Raw genomic sequence first — 15,607 nt, 5'->3', positions numbered from 1 at the left:
CTTTTTACAATTCTCACTTAGGGGGTTGATTGGGTGCAGCAACATGTTGAAGTTTACGCTTGCGGTTGGGAGATGGTTGAAATCACTCCCAATTCCTGTCGTTTGTTTCTGTCAAAGGGATTTCCTGATCGCTTCTGTATGAAAAAAGAAGAAGAAAAGAAAAAAAAGCAAGAAAAAGCTTCATAAACCATGATAACTCCTGGGTGTCCTTTCCGAATCCATGTTGCATTTTCCGCTTCCAAACGGCTCGAAATGGCCTGTCAAACCAGACTCGTAAGCTCCGAGATGTTCTTTTCCCGGCATCATCGTCGGGTAGGACATTAGCGGCTCTTGTAGCGAATCCGGAAAGCAGGTGTTCATCGATTGAACGTGTGGGTGGCCTATCCAAGCCCGAATGTCTTGGTTCAGCAGCGAATGCTGTAGATCGGGATGCGACGGGAAGTTGGTGTTGACATGGTGGAAACTGTCGATTCCGTGATCCCTCCCGTCGTGGAAATCGAGGGCGGTTGCGTCGTACGTTGGCGACCAGCCGTTCTCTGCGTCCAGGAGAGAGTTCAAGAGGGTGTCCGAGTCCCACGAACAGTTGTCGAAATACCCCACCATCCTCTCTTCCATCCTTTCGCCTGTTGAAGGGGATGGCGTTCGGCTGTCGGACGAAACGGATGCGGTTGCGTGGATAGGCCAAGTGGTGCTGCCAGGAGTTGAATCGCGTGGGCTGGAAGTATAGAACGAGAGGTTTTTCCCGCCTTTGTCTAGTCGGATTTTCCACTCTGCACCCTGAAGTTTGTTCGGAGTCTTGGGCGGCCTCCCGGCTTTTCGGACTTGGCTGTAAACACACCCTTGGCCGCGTCGTACGCAGCGGTTGCACGATGGCTTCATCTGGTCGCACTTCAACTTTGACCGGGTACAGAGGTCACAGGAGTTCCTCAGCCTCCTCGTCTTAGTATCGGTGCTATAGGCAACGGGCGGGACCGAATCCATGATTGTAATGTTTCCAAAGTCGTTTGACACCCGGCCGTATCCGAGGGAGGCCACGGCACGTTAAATAAGAAACAGCCAAAGTACCTGATTTGCAAGCGCACAGGGGGACTGGATTCAGTTGAACGGTACAGGCATCTGGGGGGGCGGACTTCTACGTTCGGACACAGCACCGGAGGGTTTTGATTGAGTCAAGCCGACAAGTCATCTGACCAGCATCATATACCCAGCATGCTGGACAACTTAAAATCACGAAAGAAAACTCTACGAAGCCAACGGGATCAAGTGGTGGAACAACGGCGTTGAAAACGGCAAGATAACCCCCCTGCCCAGGTTTCAGATTTGATGGGTTAACCAGACTCGGTCTCGCCACTTGCCCGAAGCTCTTCTTCAAGCTAGGAGTCGGCAGTCTGCCACTGTGGCAACATCTCAACATCTCAACTGTAAACCGGTCTTGGTACATGCCTAAAGCTTTTCTTTAAACCAATTCGGAATTTCGTCATTCAAGCAGCATCTCAACGCCTCAGACGAACACAAAAGCCGTGTTAAGTGAAGGCGGAAGCCCCTGGAATGTGCCGCCGGGGTTTGCACGACTCAGTAGACATTGTGAGCTCGGAGGACAGACGAGCTCGATTCTGGGGGCTTACGTTTCACAGTGACCCCTTACCATCTCAGATGTAGAAACCAGATTTGGTAGCGGTGGGATGTCGAGACACCGGCTGAACTCTGAACTGTGACTGGGGACAACCAACGATGTAAGGTTCTTGCTGGTGCTTCTCTTCCCGAGGAACGTTCAGTTGGGGCTTCGCCGCCGGCCCAGGCAACTCTCAACTGTGGGTTGGCGTTCTGTTTTGCCTCTTTTGTGGTTTTCGTAAAAGTCTGAGGAGATTGAACTTACTCGCGCGGAAGCTTCCGTCCCCTATAGCTTGATTCGAAAGTTTCAAAGAATAGCCTACAGAGCCTTCCCGGATGTGAGACGGTGATTGGTCAATGCTGCAAGACCAACCCAGTCGGCTTAATAGCCGATCATTGCCAGCCTGAAGGAAGCTATTCTCCGAGCCGTTGCAGTCACAGTGCCGCGCTGATTATTTTTGCCCGGTTCCTTTTTTTGCATTCAAGTCCACCTGAGCCTCGGCGCTCAGCGATATAGAGCTCGGCCCATCAAGCCCGATTGTCGTGGCTAGAAAGTGTAGATGCTGGTATCACAGTTGATGTGCATGTGCGGAGGTTGGTTTCCGCAAAACTGTGAACTGACGAGGTGAATAGTTTTCTGCGAAAGACGCCGATTCTATGTTGCCTCATGCATGATGATGTGGCCTCGGAGGAATCCGTCTCCCCTCTCCAAAGCTTGTTTGACGGTGGGGATGCCTGGTTTCTTCGAGACAGTTGATACCGCCTGAATTCTCGGAGAGACTCTAGCAATAAACATAGGACACATGAGTTACTGTTGTCTCTGAGCAATAAGCCACGTTGACCTGAGGATGCTTGTGATCGGGTTCCGATTTGCCTGTGTTTTTCTACTTTAGCAACTCAACTTCTGGAGGTCGGCGGAGAGTCTACAGTATCTCCTCATGAAAACATGATTTCTGGCCCTTGAGAGATGGCCGTTTCGCCTGGCCTCACCAAAGCTACCTTCTCGAGGAGTCTGCACTGAGAAATTGTCGATTCCATCTGTTTCTCTGCCGAGACCAAGCAGGGCGTGGCTTGGGACACGAGAGGACTTCTTCACACGAGAAAATGAGCAGGAAAATAATGCACCCTTGCTCTTTGGTTAAAATTCATTCGCAAGACAGTAATTGGCTATTCATTTTGAAAGATCGTTTGCTCCTCATATCACGTCTGCCTCAAACACTAGAGGTCGTTCTCTGCTCTCTACATCACGTCTTGTTCGAATCCCAGGTGTCCTAGTATTCAAAAAGCATTCTGAAAAGCCCTCTCCAAGGACACAAATTCCAAGAATACTGGCCAGAGTCAAATTTTACCTACCAAGACGCCCAATCGCCGTCAGCTAAGTGTAGTATGTAGTCGCGTCTTCGCCCCTGCATATTAAGGCCATATGTGGGTTTCGACCCAATAAAAGCAGCCGAATGGAAAGGGCAGCCGCAGATCTCCCCGCATTCTCCACGCCGGATCCCGCGGGCTGGGTTTTCCCGCCACTAGCGGGTTTGCCGGGACGGGACTGGCGGATATTGTCGACTCGCCGGCCCCACGCTGGCGGGATTCGGGATTGGGCCGGTTTACATAACACAGCGTCGTGGGCCTTTCTTCCTTCTTCGTTCGAACGGTTTGAATAAGATTCTTGCTCGCTGCACAGCTCTTGGAGCCTTGTTTTTGAATGGCATCAACCTGCCGTTTTCTGGAGTACTCCAGTGTGAGGACCGCAGCTCTCTTCAACCACGATGCATCTTTCATCCGCCTCTTGTAGAGGCTTGACTCCTCGGACATGAGACAAGCCCTCTGCTTTACGACCCGAGATACCCTCCGTTCGGATGGTCATTGTCTGAGCTACTAATGTGCTGTTCTCATTTAGTGCGGAGGCTCATTTATCGAAGTGTCTTCCGGGCTCCTGAAAGCCGAGCACTCACGTATAGCCCTAAGCGCAGGGCAACCAGCAACTATGGGATCAACTGTTGGCAGGCGGCCATAGTGATGAACCACAGACTAATTGACTACAAGTGTACGGTCAAGAACGTGGTCAAGACAGCGGCCAATCGTCTCTTTTGTGGATGTACACATGCCAATCCTGGATATCAGCAAGAACGACAAGATCGGATTGTCAAATGTGGAGGAAAGAGCGGCATCGATAACAAATCATGGAAGATCGAGCTTGCGATTGGCTGCCGTCCTCCAAACGAACGAACCAGACTGCTTCAAGACTCAACGAGCGTACTCGAGAGGCTTTGCCGCGAGTACTGACGAGAGGGGGATACATCTTATTGAAAATGACTCCCAGTACCTGCAGATTCATTAGCAATCGTGCGTAGAAATCTTTGAAGGTTTGTTCAGTTACTGCTTGCGCCGAGTTGCTCGTTTGGAGAAAGAAGGATTGAACATGGCTGACTAGTAATTCGTGCTGGTAGTGCGAAAAGGGAAAACCGAAAACTCGAACAAAAACCGTGGGGCGATCTGGGAGCGTTCAAAAGAATGGCTCTCTCAATCGGAGAGAAAGATGATTGGGAGTCTTCCCTTGATCTGGGAAGAGTTCAAGGATTGTTCTGGGCTGGGTAGGACTGCTCCCGACAGTTCCGCTACGATGTGACGAGAGGGCGGGCCGGAGCGAAGGTGTTGGTGTGAAGGAACGACATGACAGCCAAAAAGACAACGCCATGGTGACCGGAGATATGCAGCCTTCGATGTTGGGTTGTGTATCAAGGACGCGATCGCATCTCAAGCTAACTCGGGCCATGCTGTCGAGCGCCGTGGCTGCAAGAGGAAACATAGACTACCATTTTGGCCGGGTCTGCTCCATGATGCAACCTCTTTCGTTTTCAGCACGGAGTAAGGGTAACATTGGAAACTTACCAGAGGGAGAGAGAGAAGGAGAGACGGCTTCATGTGGATGTTTCCGAGTGGCAAACAAAGTCGATGGACGAGGGGGTTGCGGGAGGTCCCGTCTTGGGGGGGGGGGGGGGCAGTGCCTAGAGGAACTCGGCCCTTCGGAGACGACGGATGAAGGTCATCCAATGTTTCTCTGCACAAGAGCCCAAACCATCCAAGCAACTCACCTGATTTGGATGGACGGCCGGCGCATTCTCAGTCGAACTTCAGCTGAGCTCAAAGCTTGCATGCAGCCAACTCGCCGATAGAGTGTTGGAAGAAAGGAACGATCGACGGACATTTCGGACGGACAAGGGGGTTTCAGTCGCGCGGCGCAACCCTCCCATACGGGAATGGAAGCCCAGTTCGAGGCTCGAAGAAGCGAAGTCGCCCTCGTTTCGACCGTTCTATCAAAAGTGGACTGAGGTCATCAGCAGGCTTGATTGGACGGAGGGATGGGGTACGCACCCACTTCTCGATGGAGGTGCATTCACTACTACCGTTTTCCATCGACACGAACCAACAAAAAGCCACGGGGCCTCGACCCGGAGAGTTATGCAGGTGCGGTCGGTATTGGAGGTATGGAGAGCGTCGCATCGAACCAAAGAAGACGCGCTTCATGATCCGCAGGAGGACGAACGATGAGGAGGAGAGACGAGGCCGGAGCAGCTCGACACCGGGGGCCAGAGAATCGTTCGGCTCGTCGCTCCGCAAACCCATCACGGACCCACCGGACCACTAACTAAATCCGGCTAGCGTAGAATTCCAGACGGACAAGACATGCGGAGGGACCCGCATTTGAGGGGCGTCGAACCTAACCGAGCCAGTGAGGGCCCCGGACGCCGTTCCGAGAAAGCGGGGAAGAAGCGCACTCCCGACCAGTTGCTGCAGCCAGGAAGGAAGGAGGTACATGCACCGAACGGAAAGGCAAGAGCAGCAGCAGCAGGTGGCAGGTGACTTGCGCTTGCGTTTCTTTATTAATTTTTCCTTTTTTTTCTTTTTCTTTTTTCCTCCCGGGGGGGTTCCATCACCTCATCCCGGACCGTCGACGTCTCCTCGCGCGCGCGCATCAGATCAGAGGCCAGACGACATAGCCTTAGGAGGCCACACGAGGTGACAGCACGGCCTCAACGATACAAAAAGACGTCAAGTACCGCCGCCGGTTGCAGTCGAGACTACGGGTTGCCAGTCTCTTTTCAACGGAGATTACCCAACAACAATGAGGTACTCAACTGCCTGTTCGGCATGTCGGTAAGGCCATCATCACCCGACTTCCTCTGTCTACCGTGAGGTGAAGTGACAGCCCCGCTCACGCCTACATGACAGCGCGCGACGGCGCAAGTGCGAGGTGCCCATCGGCGGCGGCCAGTGCACGTACTGCGCGACGCAGAACATCGCCTGCTCCCGCGCCGGCTCCATCATCCAACCCAAGGCCACGCCCATCAGTCCCGTCTCGGCGACGAGTATGACGCCAAAGACGCCCACCGTCACCGAGATCATGATCGCCACCCCGCCCGGAATCACGCCCTCGGCCGCCGTCGCCGACAAGGCGCTCTGCTTCGAGCTCGTGGAGCTGTACTTCAAGTACATCCACGACCAGCTCCATTCTCTCTTCCACAGGCCCAGCTTCATGCTGGATCTCCACGAAGGCACCGCACCGCTGGTGCTAGTGTACGGCATGATGGCCTTGTCAGCAAGGTGAGAGAGTGACTCGGACTGCAGTGGCAGGTCATTCGATTTTCAATTCATCCGACTAACACGTCCCAGGTTCTCCTCGAACCCCATTTTCAACGGAATCTCCCCCATCTCAAGAGGAGAGCTCTTCGCAAACGAGGGAAACCTGCTGCTCAACCTGCGGGACGTATCTCTCACCAGCATCCAAGCCTGTGTTCTCCTCGGCGCATACTCCATCGTCGAGGGCGAGGCCGGCGCCGAGACCGTCTTCTACTCGGCGGCGTGCAGGATAGCCAATTACCACGATCTGCCGAACCTGCCGACCCCTGACCCGCTGCAGCGGGAGATTCACATCAGAGGTAATTATATATATATATATGTATATAGATGGGACCCCTCGGGGCAGATGATGAATGGACAAAGCCGCTGACGCTCTCGCTCGCAGTGTATTGGTCGCTTTGCATGATTGACGTTTGGTCCTCCACCGGCGTCAACCTCCCGCGCCTCATGAACCGTCGGATGGACGTCCCGCTACCCATGAACGAATCGACGTTTCTCAACATGACGCGCGCCACCAACAACCACTTCGACTTCATCCTATCCCCCAACCGGGAGGACTCGCTGATCGCCCAGATGATCAAGCTGAACAGCATCCTGATGAGGGTCAACGACGCCATCAAGAGCCTCACGTCGGATGTCGACGTCACGAACATCGACGAGACCGTGTCGCAGCTGTCGCAGGAGCTGGAGGCCTGGGAGGTCGAGCTGCCGCCGGGCCTCCGCGACACACCGAGCAACCTGCACTCCTTCGCCGCCCAGGGCCTGGGCCGCATCTTCATCGCCGTGCACACGGGCCACTACCACTACAGCCAGCTGCTCTACTACCAGTACCTTGACGAGGTCCAGCGCTTCCCCACGTCGCCGACGGCCCAGATGTTCGCCCGGAAGTGCAAGGAGAACGCCATCTCCATGTCGCGCATCATCGACCTCGCCAACACGACGCCCGGCTGCGACGCCAAGTTCAACATGCTCGGGCACATCATCGTCATCACGTCGTCCATCTTCATCCACACGCTGCTCTTCGAGACGGACGAGGCCGAGATCGCCAACGCCCGCGCCACCCTCGAGCGCCACTTCAACACCCTCGTCGCCCTGCGCGTCTACTGGCCCGCCCTCGAGGTCTGCTTCGCCCGCCTGAGGACCTTCCACGAGCTGTGTCGCAAGAGCATGAACACGAGCTACCGGATGGACCGCTGGATGCTCCGGTTCCTGACAGAGTTCGCGCGGCCGATTGACGAGAAGGAGCGGGATGAAGACGGGCTCATGGACCTCGACCGGTGGAGCGTGGGTAACATCGGCATCAGCCCGGAGAACTGGGCGTGATGAGGGGGAGCAGTTTCGTCCATGTGATGTGATGCCACCCCACTAATACGCGACAAAATTGGTCAGAGGACCTCGTGATACCCAGATGGCAGTGCGTCTCATTACAGACCTCGAGCCGCAGCCATCGCCGGCGCAAGAGGACCATATATGGTCACAGTGAACCCCATTCTCGGCATCACGTAGAGGCGAGAGAAAGACCAAAGTCTTAAGGTGACACACACCCTCGAGGTGCCTTTACCGCGCCGCCACCTTCACACCTGAACTGGGATTCTTCGGGATCCAACCGGTGAAGGGCTGTCAGCAGCCCCAGTCGAAGCATTGGCAAGTCCTAACGACTGGCAGGGTTGGGCCGTAGATTTCACGGCCTGCCCAACGGCGCCGAATACGAGATCTACGCCGGTACGACAGTCGAAGAGCTGGATCAGTGTGCACTGGAGGCGTTGTATTGGCAGTCTACTCAATCGTTTAGGCTTCTCAAGCTGCCTCCCGTATCCGGGGCTCAAGACCAACACTGTAGAAACTCGACGGACTCCTCCCCGTGTTACAAGCACATAGGTCGTAACCGCGGATACGTCTTTCTTGTCATTGCGCTGGACTCTTGTCACTTTCCAGTTGCGTACGGAGTTGAGGTGGCACTGAAGAACACACACACAACCAGCATATACAAGTATATATACACACATACGCCTGAGGGATAACCGGCTCGGGATCCATGAACCAAAGCAAAGCGAGAAGTTGCTCGTGTTGTCCCTACGCGTCTAATTCCTTTCAAAAACCACCACACAATGCCCGGGTCTCGCCCTCAGGACTCTGGACTCGGCCACACATGTGTCGGCGCCGAGCCTCAGGGCTCGGACTTGGGGAACAGGCGAACAATAGCCTCGGGAAGCTTGCCTAATTACATGTTGACTACATGAAGGGAGGGGGGGTAGTTTGCCATTTCGGTCTTGGAGGGTGAAGACGCGTGACTGTCTGGGTACGAATGTTTTGAGCTCGTAAGCTCTGGGCATGTTCGCGGGGTCTGGGCAAACCAGCAGGTCTGAGGCATGGGCTGGAAAAAGCCCCTCTGGGTGCCTTTCAGCAACTTCTGACCACGATGGGAAGAACAAGGCTCGAAGGCAGTCTGCAATGGGGTTACATGTGACCATAGGAGGACTGTTTTCTCCCGAGTGGTGCGGTTTCTACAAATTTCGACCTTGGCTATCTTCTAGATGTAGTCTCATTGCACACAGAAACTCGATTTATTCATGCCTCCACGGAAATGGGCCCTTAACTCGAAAGACTCCGGGACCGCAACACAAAGGCAACCAACGAATGGCTTGCCGACGAAAGCTGGTTGACAACCGTAACCCTGTCCGCGCCCTCGCGGGCAAACTCCGAAAGCGCCTCGAGACGCTTCATGTCAAAGACGACGTCGTGGCCCGCCTGGAGCAGCAGCACGTCGTTCAACAGAGCCCTAGCCTCTGCCGGCCCATCCGGGGAGCCGCCGCGGCCGCCGCGGCTGCCACTCTGCGGGACGACGTCCGCGATGAGTATCACGGTGACCGTCTCGTTGGTGCGTAGCACGTCGAAGTGGGCGCGGAGCTCGGCGTGCGCGCTGGAGGACGCGTAGAAGAAGGGGTCGGGGACATGGAGCAGGTAGACCGCAGCGTTGGTCTCGTTCTGCGTCGTCCCCGGCGCGCGGCTTTGGATCTCAAGCCAACTCGAGGTTTCGATTCGTTGTGACGAGTACGCTGGCTCGCTCTTCTGCTTAGTGCCTTCGTGCATCTGGACCACACAGTGAAGGGATGGGTTGCGACTGCGGAGGGATTTCGCGATCGCCGTTGACGTAGAGTTTACCTGCCTCGTCATCTCGTCAGCCATCAATGTCATGGTGGTCAACTTAGTTCTCATTATGAGCTTCCTGCGGTTCATCGGATTGCACTCACGTCGACAACGGTCTGTTCAAGTTCCTCCAGGCCCACAGAAGAAAGTATTTCAAGCACGGCACTCGTTCTGTTGACTGATGTCAACCGTCGAAAGGTAATAGCGCTGCGACGAAGCTTGTGGTCCCTCTCGCACGCGGACGCCAGGGAAAGTGAGGAGTCCGTGGTGACCCGGAATGGGTTGGCATCTTCCTGGTGATATCGCATCCGTCGTCGAGTGGCGTCTGCCATGCGCAACGAGGTAGGGACCACAGTCTCAGCAGTGAACCGTATGGCGTCCAAGTAAGACGGCTTCTTGTACATCTGGGCCGACAGGGGAGTGTGTGCCACGCGATCGGGCTGGGGGGAGCAGAGAATACCGTCCGTCGCGGCCATCCGCACGATCCGCCGGATCTGGGCCGGAGGCACGCCGGCCAGGTCGGCCAGGTCGTTGTAGGCCACGGTCTCCGTCAACGGGACGTACGCCAGGACATGAAACTGGCCGAGCCACCGGAGACATGCCAGCAGTTGCGTCTTTGGAACCTCGGTGGTCAGTCACATCCTTTCCTGTGAGGGTGGCTCCCAAACTCGTCATTCCGACATCTGGACATCTGTCACAGGAATACCCTCGTATATTAGAGCTCCGCGAATCAGTCCCCTCACGTGCCATTTCACGTGGTCAGATGTATATAATCAGACCACATGTCATTCTCTTCACTTTTTATAGAACAAGCATCTTTCTCCCCTATTCTCCTATGCCTTACTGTGTGCTCTAACTCGTGACAACATCCCTGTGCCTTACCTGTCTAACCAGACCCTGAAGCAGTTCAGAAGCGGACCTTGGGATTAAAACAGATTCTAGAGTCGTGGCCGAAGTAGAAGCTGAGGGCCACGTCTCCCAACGGGTTGATAGTCCGAAAGCCACATTTGTGTCCTCAGGGCTCCCGTGTTCGTGCGAAGCCATATTCGGTCAGACGATCTGGCGATGGCGCGGCACTCGTTGCGTCTTGAGCGTTATCTCGAAGACTTTCTGTGCCTATGACGCAGAACGACTTGAAGGGAGGACTTGTTATGGTTAATCGAGGCTCGCTCGTCGACGTTGATGGATGACTGACCATCCAAGCAAGCTGGTGACCGGTAAGCACCGCGGTAACGTGGCTGTCAAGCTGTTCTGGGAGGCGGGGTCAATCCACGCCCCCTAACAACGCATCACCCCTAAACGATTGTCTTTTCCTCGTTGGAGCTTTCGTTTCTCATCCCTGTGCCAAATGAGTAACGGTTGGTAGTGAGTCTCGAGTCTTGGGATACACGGTGCCAAATCACAGCAAACCGCCATTCTCAGTATCCTATACACGGGGAGCACAGCTCTTACAGGAGAGTCATCGGGACACTGAGCCCAGTCCGGTGCCGCGGGTGCAGGGTGCAGGGTGCAGGGTGCAATAGGATTCTTCGAGTTGTAGCTACACGCCCACAAACATCTTCTCCTGCTTGCCAGTATGAACCTCGTCACACCGCACCGCGGAACAGGGAGACAAGACTGCATGTCGTGATTTCGCGTTGACCAGCCAGCATATCCAGATGACAATGCATACGCCTGAGTCTTGTTGGCTGATGAACCCCCTGCATATTCCGAGCAAACTTGCTGTTGGCGTTAGTCTTGTTGCGTGTACGTCCAAGTAACCATGCAAAATCCAGCAGTAACCTTGACAAGAGTCTGGGCCAGTATGGGAGAGCCCAGGTTTGCCCTTTGATACGTCAGCAACATGACATACGATTATTCGTCCAGGCGAGATCTGGCTGGAGCCAAGACGATGTGAGAGAGAGAATGCGGGTGAATACAATTGTCCGTCAGCTCCAGTCCTCCTGCTGTCTATCTACGCTAGCCCTGCGTGGACGTTTGCCTCATCTTCCGACGACAGGGTCTTTCCAAATGAAAGAGAGGAACCAACAGGGAGATGGAAAGCAATAGGGAGCTAGATGGAGCCAAGAATCAACAGCGAAGCGGAATGACCGATCGAGGTGATAGCTGAGCAGACGATTGCTCCACATTCAAGGGAACACAAAGATATCCGTCTCCAGGCCAGAAATGGCACTTTATCCACGTTTTCAATGACAAGGCAAGCCGAGGACGGGGCAGCGCGGAGGGCGTTGCTCGAATGCCACACCGAACAAGAGTTCGTGCGGCCTGCGTCGTCGTGCGGATGTAATACTTATCTGCATTCGATCCGTGTGAGCTCGCATCGACACACTTCATCCCGACGTTACCAAGAGAAATCGTATTGTGACCGCTAGAAGCCAGCCCAAACGCAACCGTCGCAAAAAGGAGACTGAAGAAACAATCTTTCCTACTGTACCTTCTTATACACATACATCTTTGTGTCCACAATGGCCCCTGGAACCCGGAGTGACGACGCCGGGCATGAGGCCAAACTGCGCAACAGCTGCGACACCTGCGCGACGGCCAAGATCAAGTGCACGCAAGAGAAGCCGGCGTGCGCTTGTTGCGTCAAGAGACTGAAACCCTGCGTTTATGGTGCCTCTAAGCGCGTCCGCCGAACGCAGCGTTCCCACAAGCAACAACACCAGCATCAACATACGCCCGATGTGAGCTGTTCGCCGAAGCCAACTGCGGCAGCGACAACGACGATGGCCTGGACACAAGGGGCCAAGAGGGCCACGTCATTCCCACCTCCGGACACAGTGTCCGGGGCGGAGATGGCATCGTCACAGAACACGTTTGCCTTCACAACTACTCCTATGACCGGCCATCAAGACTGGCCCGACTTCTTGACGTCTCTCATGTCCCCCAGCTTCACGTCGTCGTCCTCCGCAGAGCCCTTTACCTCGACCGAGCTGGACAGTGTGGGCGGATCTCTCGAAGAATTCACATACGTCGAGGACTCGACCTTCAGCTCCTCGACGCCGCTATCGAGACTCTCTGGCGACCATAGCCTTATTCGAACAGGAGGCCAAGCTTTCAGTCATGACAGCTCCAGGGCCGAATCTACTGCAAGCATAAAGGATGTCAGGATCGGTTCGCTGACGGAGAACCAAGGCCGTTCCGGGGACGAGACGAGTTTCTTCCTGCCGAGCCCTCAGACTGACGCAGGAGCGGCCTCGCCGATCTCTCTCGGCACCCCCGACGGCCGCGTGCGACCTCAAAGTAGACCGGGTACTCCTCGCTGCCAGTGCTTCGCGCGCGTGCTCCAGTTCATAGCCCAGATCTCGACGGACCCGTCCCAGGCGTGGTCCGTTGCACCCGATGACGGCGGCCGTCCCCGCCCGGCCAACCTCGGTATCGTCAACGGCCAGATCGCGAACATGAGCGACAGCATCAGCATGGTACTACAGTGCCCCTGCTCCAGGAACAGCGAGATGATCGTTCTCCTCTCCCTCGTCATCTTCAAGATACAACTCTGCTACGTCGACGCCGTGAACGCCGCCACGGGTGACGGTCCAGGTGGCGGCGGACCCGGGCCTGTCGTCTCGTGCTTCCCGTGGAACGACACAACAAACCAACGCGACGAAGACGACGGGGAAGGAGACTCCGACGAGGAAGACCAGCACCGCGTCTTCGTCCAGCACATCCTCTCCAGGCTGGCGGGTCTGCGGGCCCTCATCACCCGGCTCTCCAAGCGTCTGGCCGAGCCCGAGTCCGAGTCCTTCCCGGGCGCGAGCCGCTGGCCGACGCTGCCTCAGGGCCCTTCATACTGCTCTGTAGTCGAGGGCAGCATCGATATCATGCCCTTCTCTGCGTCTTCATTGGGTGCCCTGTCGTCGGATCTGCGCAACCGGCTGAGCGGCATGTCGCAAGCGATCTCAGGAAAGCTTCAGGAGCTCCAGGAGGGATGAAACCGACGAGGAACGAAAAGAATGGCAGTTAATGAATTAAACAACCACGATGCAAACACCAAGTTGCCTTACATCACTCGAATGCAAGCCTTGATGCAGCAATCAAGTGATGACTAAAGTGAAGAGTTGCACACACGCTGGCATGATAGGGGCCAGGCAAGTGAAGATGCAGCTGCTACGCCAGCTTCAGGAATTCTGGTACCAGAATTGACAGCATAGAGTTTGTACTCGCCACAGACTATCCCTTCTCTCCCACCAAACTGACGCAATGGTGCCTGCGAAATGATTACTTGGTTACTTGATCGCCTCACAATGGGGTTAAACGTCAACCTTTCTCAATCATCCCAGTTGTCCGCGGTGTTTGTTTACTCTTGATCACATGTGCCTGCTGCCAACAACCGCCAAAAGATGCTGTTTCTTTTTCATCTCCTTATGGCTGTGAGCTGGTCGTAACGGTGGGGGTAAGACGAACTAAAGCTATACAAAGATTGGGACCCATACAGTACAGTCTGGGTAATGTGTCACTTCCTCTTGGAACCATACTCTGATTTTCTAGATATGGCACGAAGACTACAAACCATCTGCCGGGGCATTTCGAGACGAAGTTGCCCACTATCCAGAGCCAAATCTAAATGAGTCCCGCTGAGACTTTTGCACGGTCCCTATCCTCTATTCAGACGTCCAAGCGAGGAACCAGCCCGTCCACCGACTCAAAGTCCTGAGACCAACAGCCTCGGATGAGATCTCCATAGGGTATGTCAGCCAAGTCGGGGAATTCTTGGTTGCTATACATCTTCTGAACATCTTCACTCTGAAACTCCTCAAACGGAGGTTTGCCCGTCATAGTGCAGTATATCGTTGAACCTAGACTGAAGAGGTCGGCTTTGACTGTCGGGGTCCACTGCAAAGAGCGGCTCAGCGTGGGGGCTGCGTATCGAGTGCCGGGGCTGATCTCAGTGCGAGAGCCGTCGACGGAGGACCCAGAAAAGTCGATGATTTTAAGACGAAGACGGTCGTCCAGGAGGAAGTTGTGTGGCCCAATGTCGCAATGAATAACACCCGAGTTGTGCAGTAACTGTACGCACTCAACAGCTTCGATTGCCCATTTTTTGCGCTGTTCCAGAGGCACGTCCGCGTGGGACTCGAGATAGCCTTTGAGCGTTCCGTTGGGCATACCTTCCAGGGTCAAGGTGTGTTCGTCTGGATCCCAGGCCTTCTTTTTCACTAAACAAGGATGTTCACCAAGACGATCGTATATCTCGGCCTCTGTGGCGATCTCGCGGCGTCGCTGTTGGGCGCGGTCGCCGCCGGGCCAGGCTGTCTTGATGATGATACCGTTGGGTAAGCGCTCAACGTAGGATGTTGAGCCGATGGCGACAAACTCGCCCTTTTGGTTCAAAGATGGAACCTCATCGTCGTGACCATGTTGCGCATGGAGAGCCGAGTTCGGCCCTGGAGGGTTATCGAACATTGCAGGGCACAGACCTCTGAGGGTGATGGTTGAGCTTGCTTACAATAGCTCAGGTGGAAGAAAGAGGTTAGAAAGAGATTGGGCGGGTGTGATGTCTGTAGGGGGGGCACGTTTCGGTTGGAGGCGGTGAAGCAATATTGATTACCCTGCAGAAGAAGGCGTTCCGACACTCGCCTGTGCTGAGCCTAGACATGCAACGTTCTCTGTTGACGGACGAGATCCCCTTAGTGTCACAGTGGGGGGGGGGGTATATATTTCACAATCTCTGCTCTTCGGAAGTGGCAGTTTCTGTCAACATTTGCGTAACAAGGCTTGGCACTGCTGGGCCAGAGGTTGGGTGTCCAGAAAAGAAAAGAAAAGAAAGAGAAAAAAGCCTTACATGCATGTAAGGGTAAGTCAACATACCCACATCTGGCCCCCCCCCACATCTGGCCCCCCCAAAAATGCCTCATCACCATCACCAGCCTCCTATTTTCACCAACTTCACCACATCACAACATTTACAGTTTTTAACCAAATGACTTCATTTTTTCTACATAACCTTTTATAGTCCTTATGGGCAAATACACCGAGTATGAGGTCAAACAGGCCTTAGATGCCGTCGCCAATGGCCAGTCTATTCACAAGGCATCATCTGAATGGGGGATCCCAAGGTCAACACTTCGTCATCGACTCCAAGGTGTCCAAGCAAGGACAGCTGCCTTCTGTGACCTCCAGAGGTTATCCCCAGATCAGGAGGCTAAGCTGGCTGAATGGGTGCGAATCCAGCATGCCCTTGGCCTTGCCCCAACTCATCAACAAGTGAGGG

At 54.8% G+C, this 15,607-nt stretch overlaps 5 protein-coding genes across 5 annotated transcripts; 2 read left to right on the top strand and 3 right to left on the bottom strand.

The window, feature by feature from the left end:
- Positions 1 to 180: 180 nt before the first annotated feature.
- On the bottom strand, positions 181 to 981 carry CH63R_08798 (Fungal specific transcription factor; the record flags this gene model as incomplete). The annotated part of the gene is made up of 1 exon (XM_018303772.1): positions 181 to 981. The coding sequence occupies one exon, from the start codon at positions 979 to 981 to the stop codon at positions 181 to 183; it is 801 nt and encodes a 266-aa protein (XP_018155795.1).
- Positions 982 to 5,734: 4,753 nt separating this feature from the next.
- On the top strand, positions 5,735 to 7,572 carry CH63R_08797 (Fungal specific transcription factor; the record flags this gene model as incomplete). The annotated part of the gene is made up of 4 exons (XM_018303771.1): positions 5,735 to 5,766; positions 5,842 to 6,213; positions 6,283 to 6,548; positions 6,635 to 7,572. 4 exons carry the CDS (start codon positions 5,735 to 5,737, stop codon positions 7,570 to 7,572), a joined length of 1,608 nt encoding a protein of 535 aa, XP_018155794.1.
- Positions 7,573 to 8,841: 1,269 nt separating this feature from the next.
- On the bottom strand, positions 8,842 to 9,872 carry CH63R_08796 (uncharacterized protein; the record flags this gene model as incomplete). The annotated part of the gene is made up of 2 exons (XM_018303770.1): positions 8,842 to 9,453; positions 9,501 to 9,872. The coding sequence occupies 2 exons, from the start codon at positions 9,870 to 9,872 to the stop codon at positions 8,842 to 8,844; spliced, it is 984 nt and encodes a 327-aa protein (XP_018155793.1).
- Positions 9,873 to 11,861: 1,989 nt separating this feature from the next.
- On the top strand, positions 11,862 to 13,328 carry CH63R_08795 (uncharacterized protein; the record flags this gene model as incomplete). Its single annotated transcript, XM_018303769.1, has 1 exon — positions 11,862 to 13,328. The coding sequence occupies one exon, from the start codon at positions 11,862 to 11,864 to the stop codon at positions 13,326 to 13,328; it is 1,467 nt and encodes a 488-aa protein (XP_018155792.1).
- A 673-nt stretch (positions 13,329 to 14,001) lies between these two features.
- On the bottom strand, positions 14,002 to 14,799 carry CH63R_08794 (Serine threonine protein kinase; the record flags this gene model as incomplete). Its single annotated transcript, XM_018303768.1, has 1 exon — positions 14,002 to 14,799. One exon carries the CDS (start codon positions 14,797 to 14,799, stop codon positions 14,002 to 14,004), a length of 798 nt encoding a protein of 265 aa, XP_018155791.1.
- Positions 14,800 to 15,607: the final 808 nt, after the last annotated feature.

The sequence above is a fragment of the Colletotrichum higginsianum genome, chromosome 6 (assembly GCF_001672515.1).
Source record: "Colletotrichum higginsianum IMI 349063 chromosome 6, whole genome shotgun sequence".
In the NCBI taxonomy this organism is placed as follows: Eukaryota; Fungi; Ascomycota; class Sordariomycetes; order Glomerellales; family Glomerellaceae; genus Colletotrichum; species Colletotrichum higginsianum.
The sequence above is the reverse complement of the archived record's forward strand: the minus strand, read 5'-3'. Positions and strand labels throughout refer to the sequence as shown.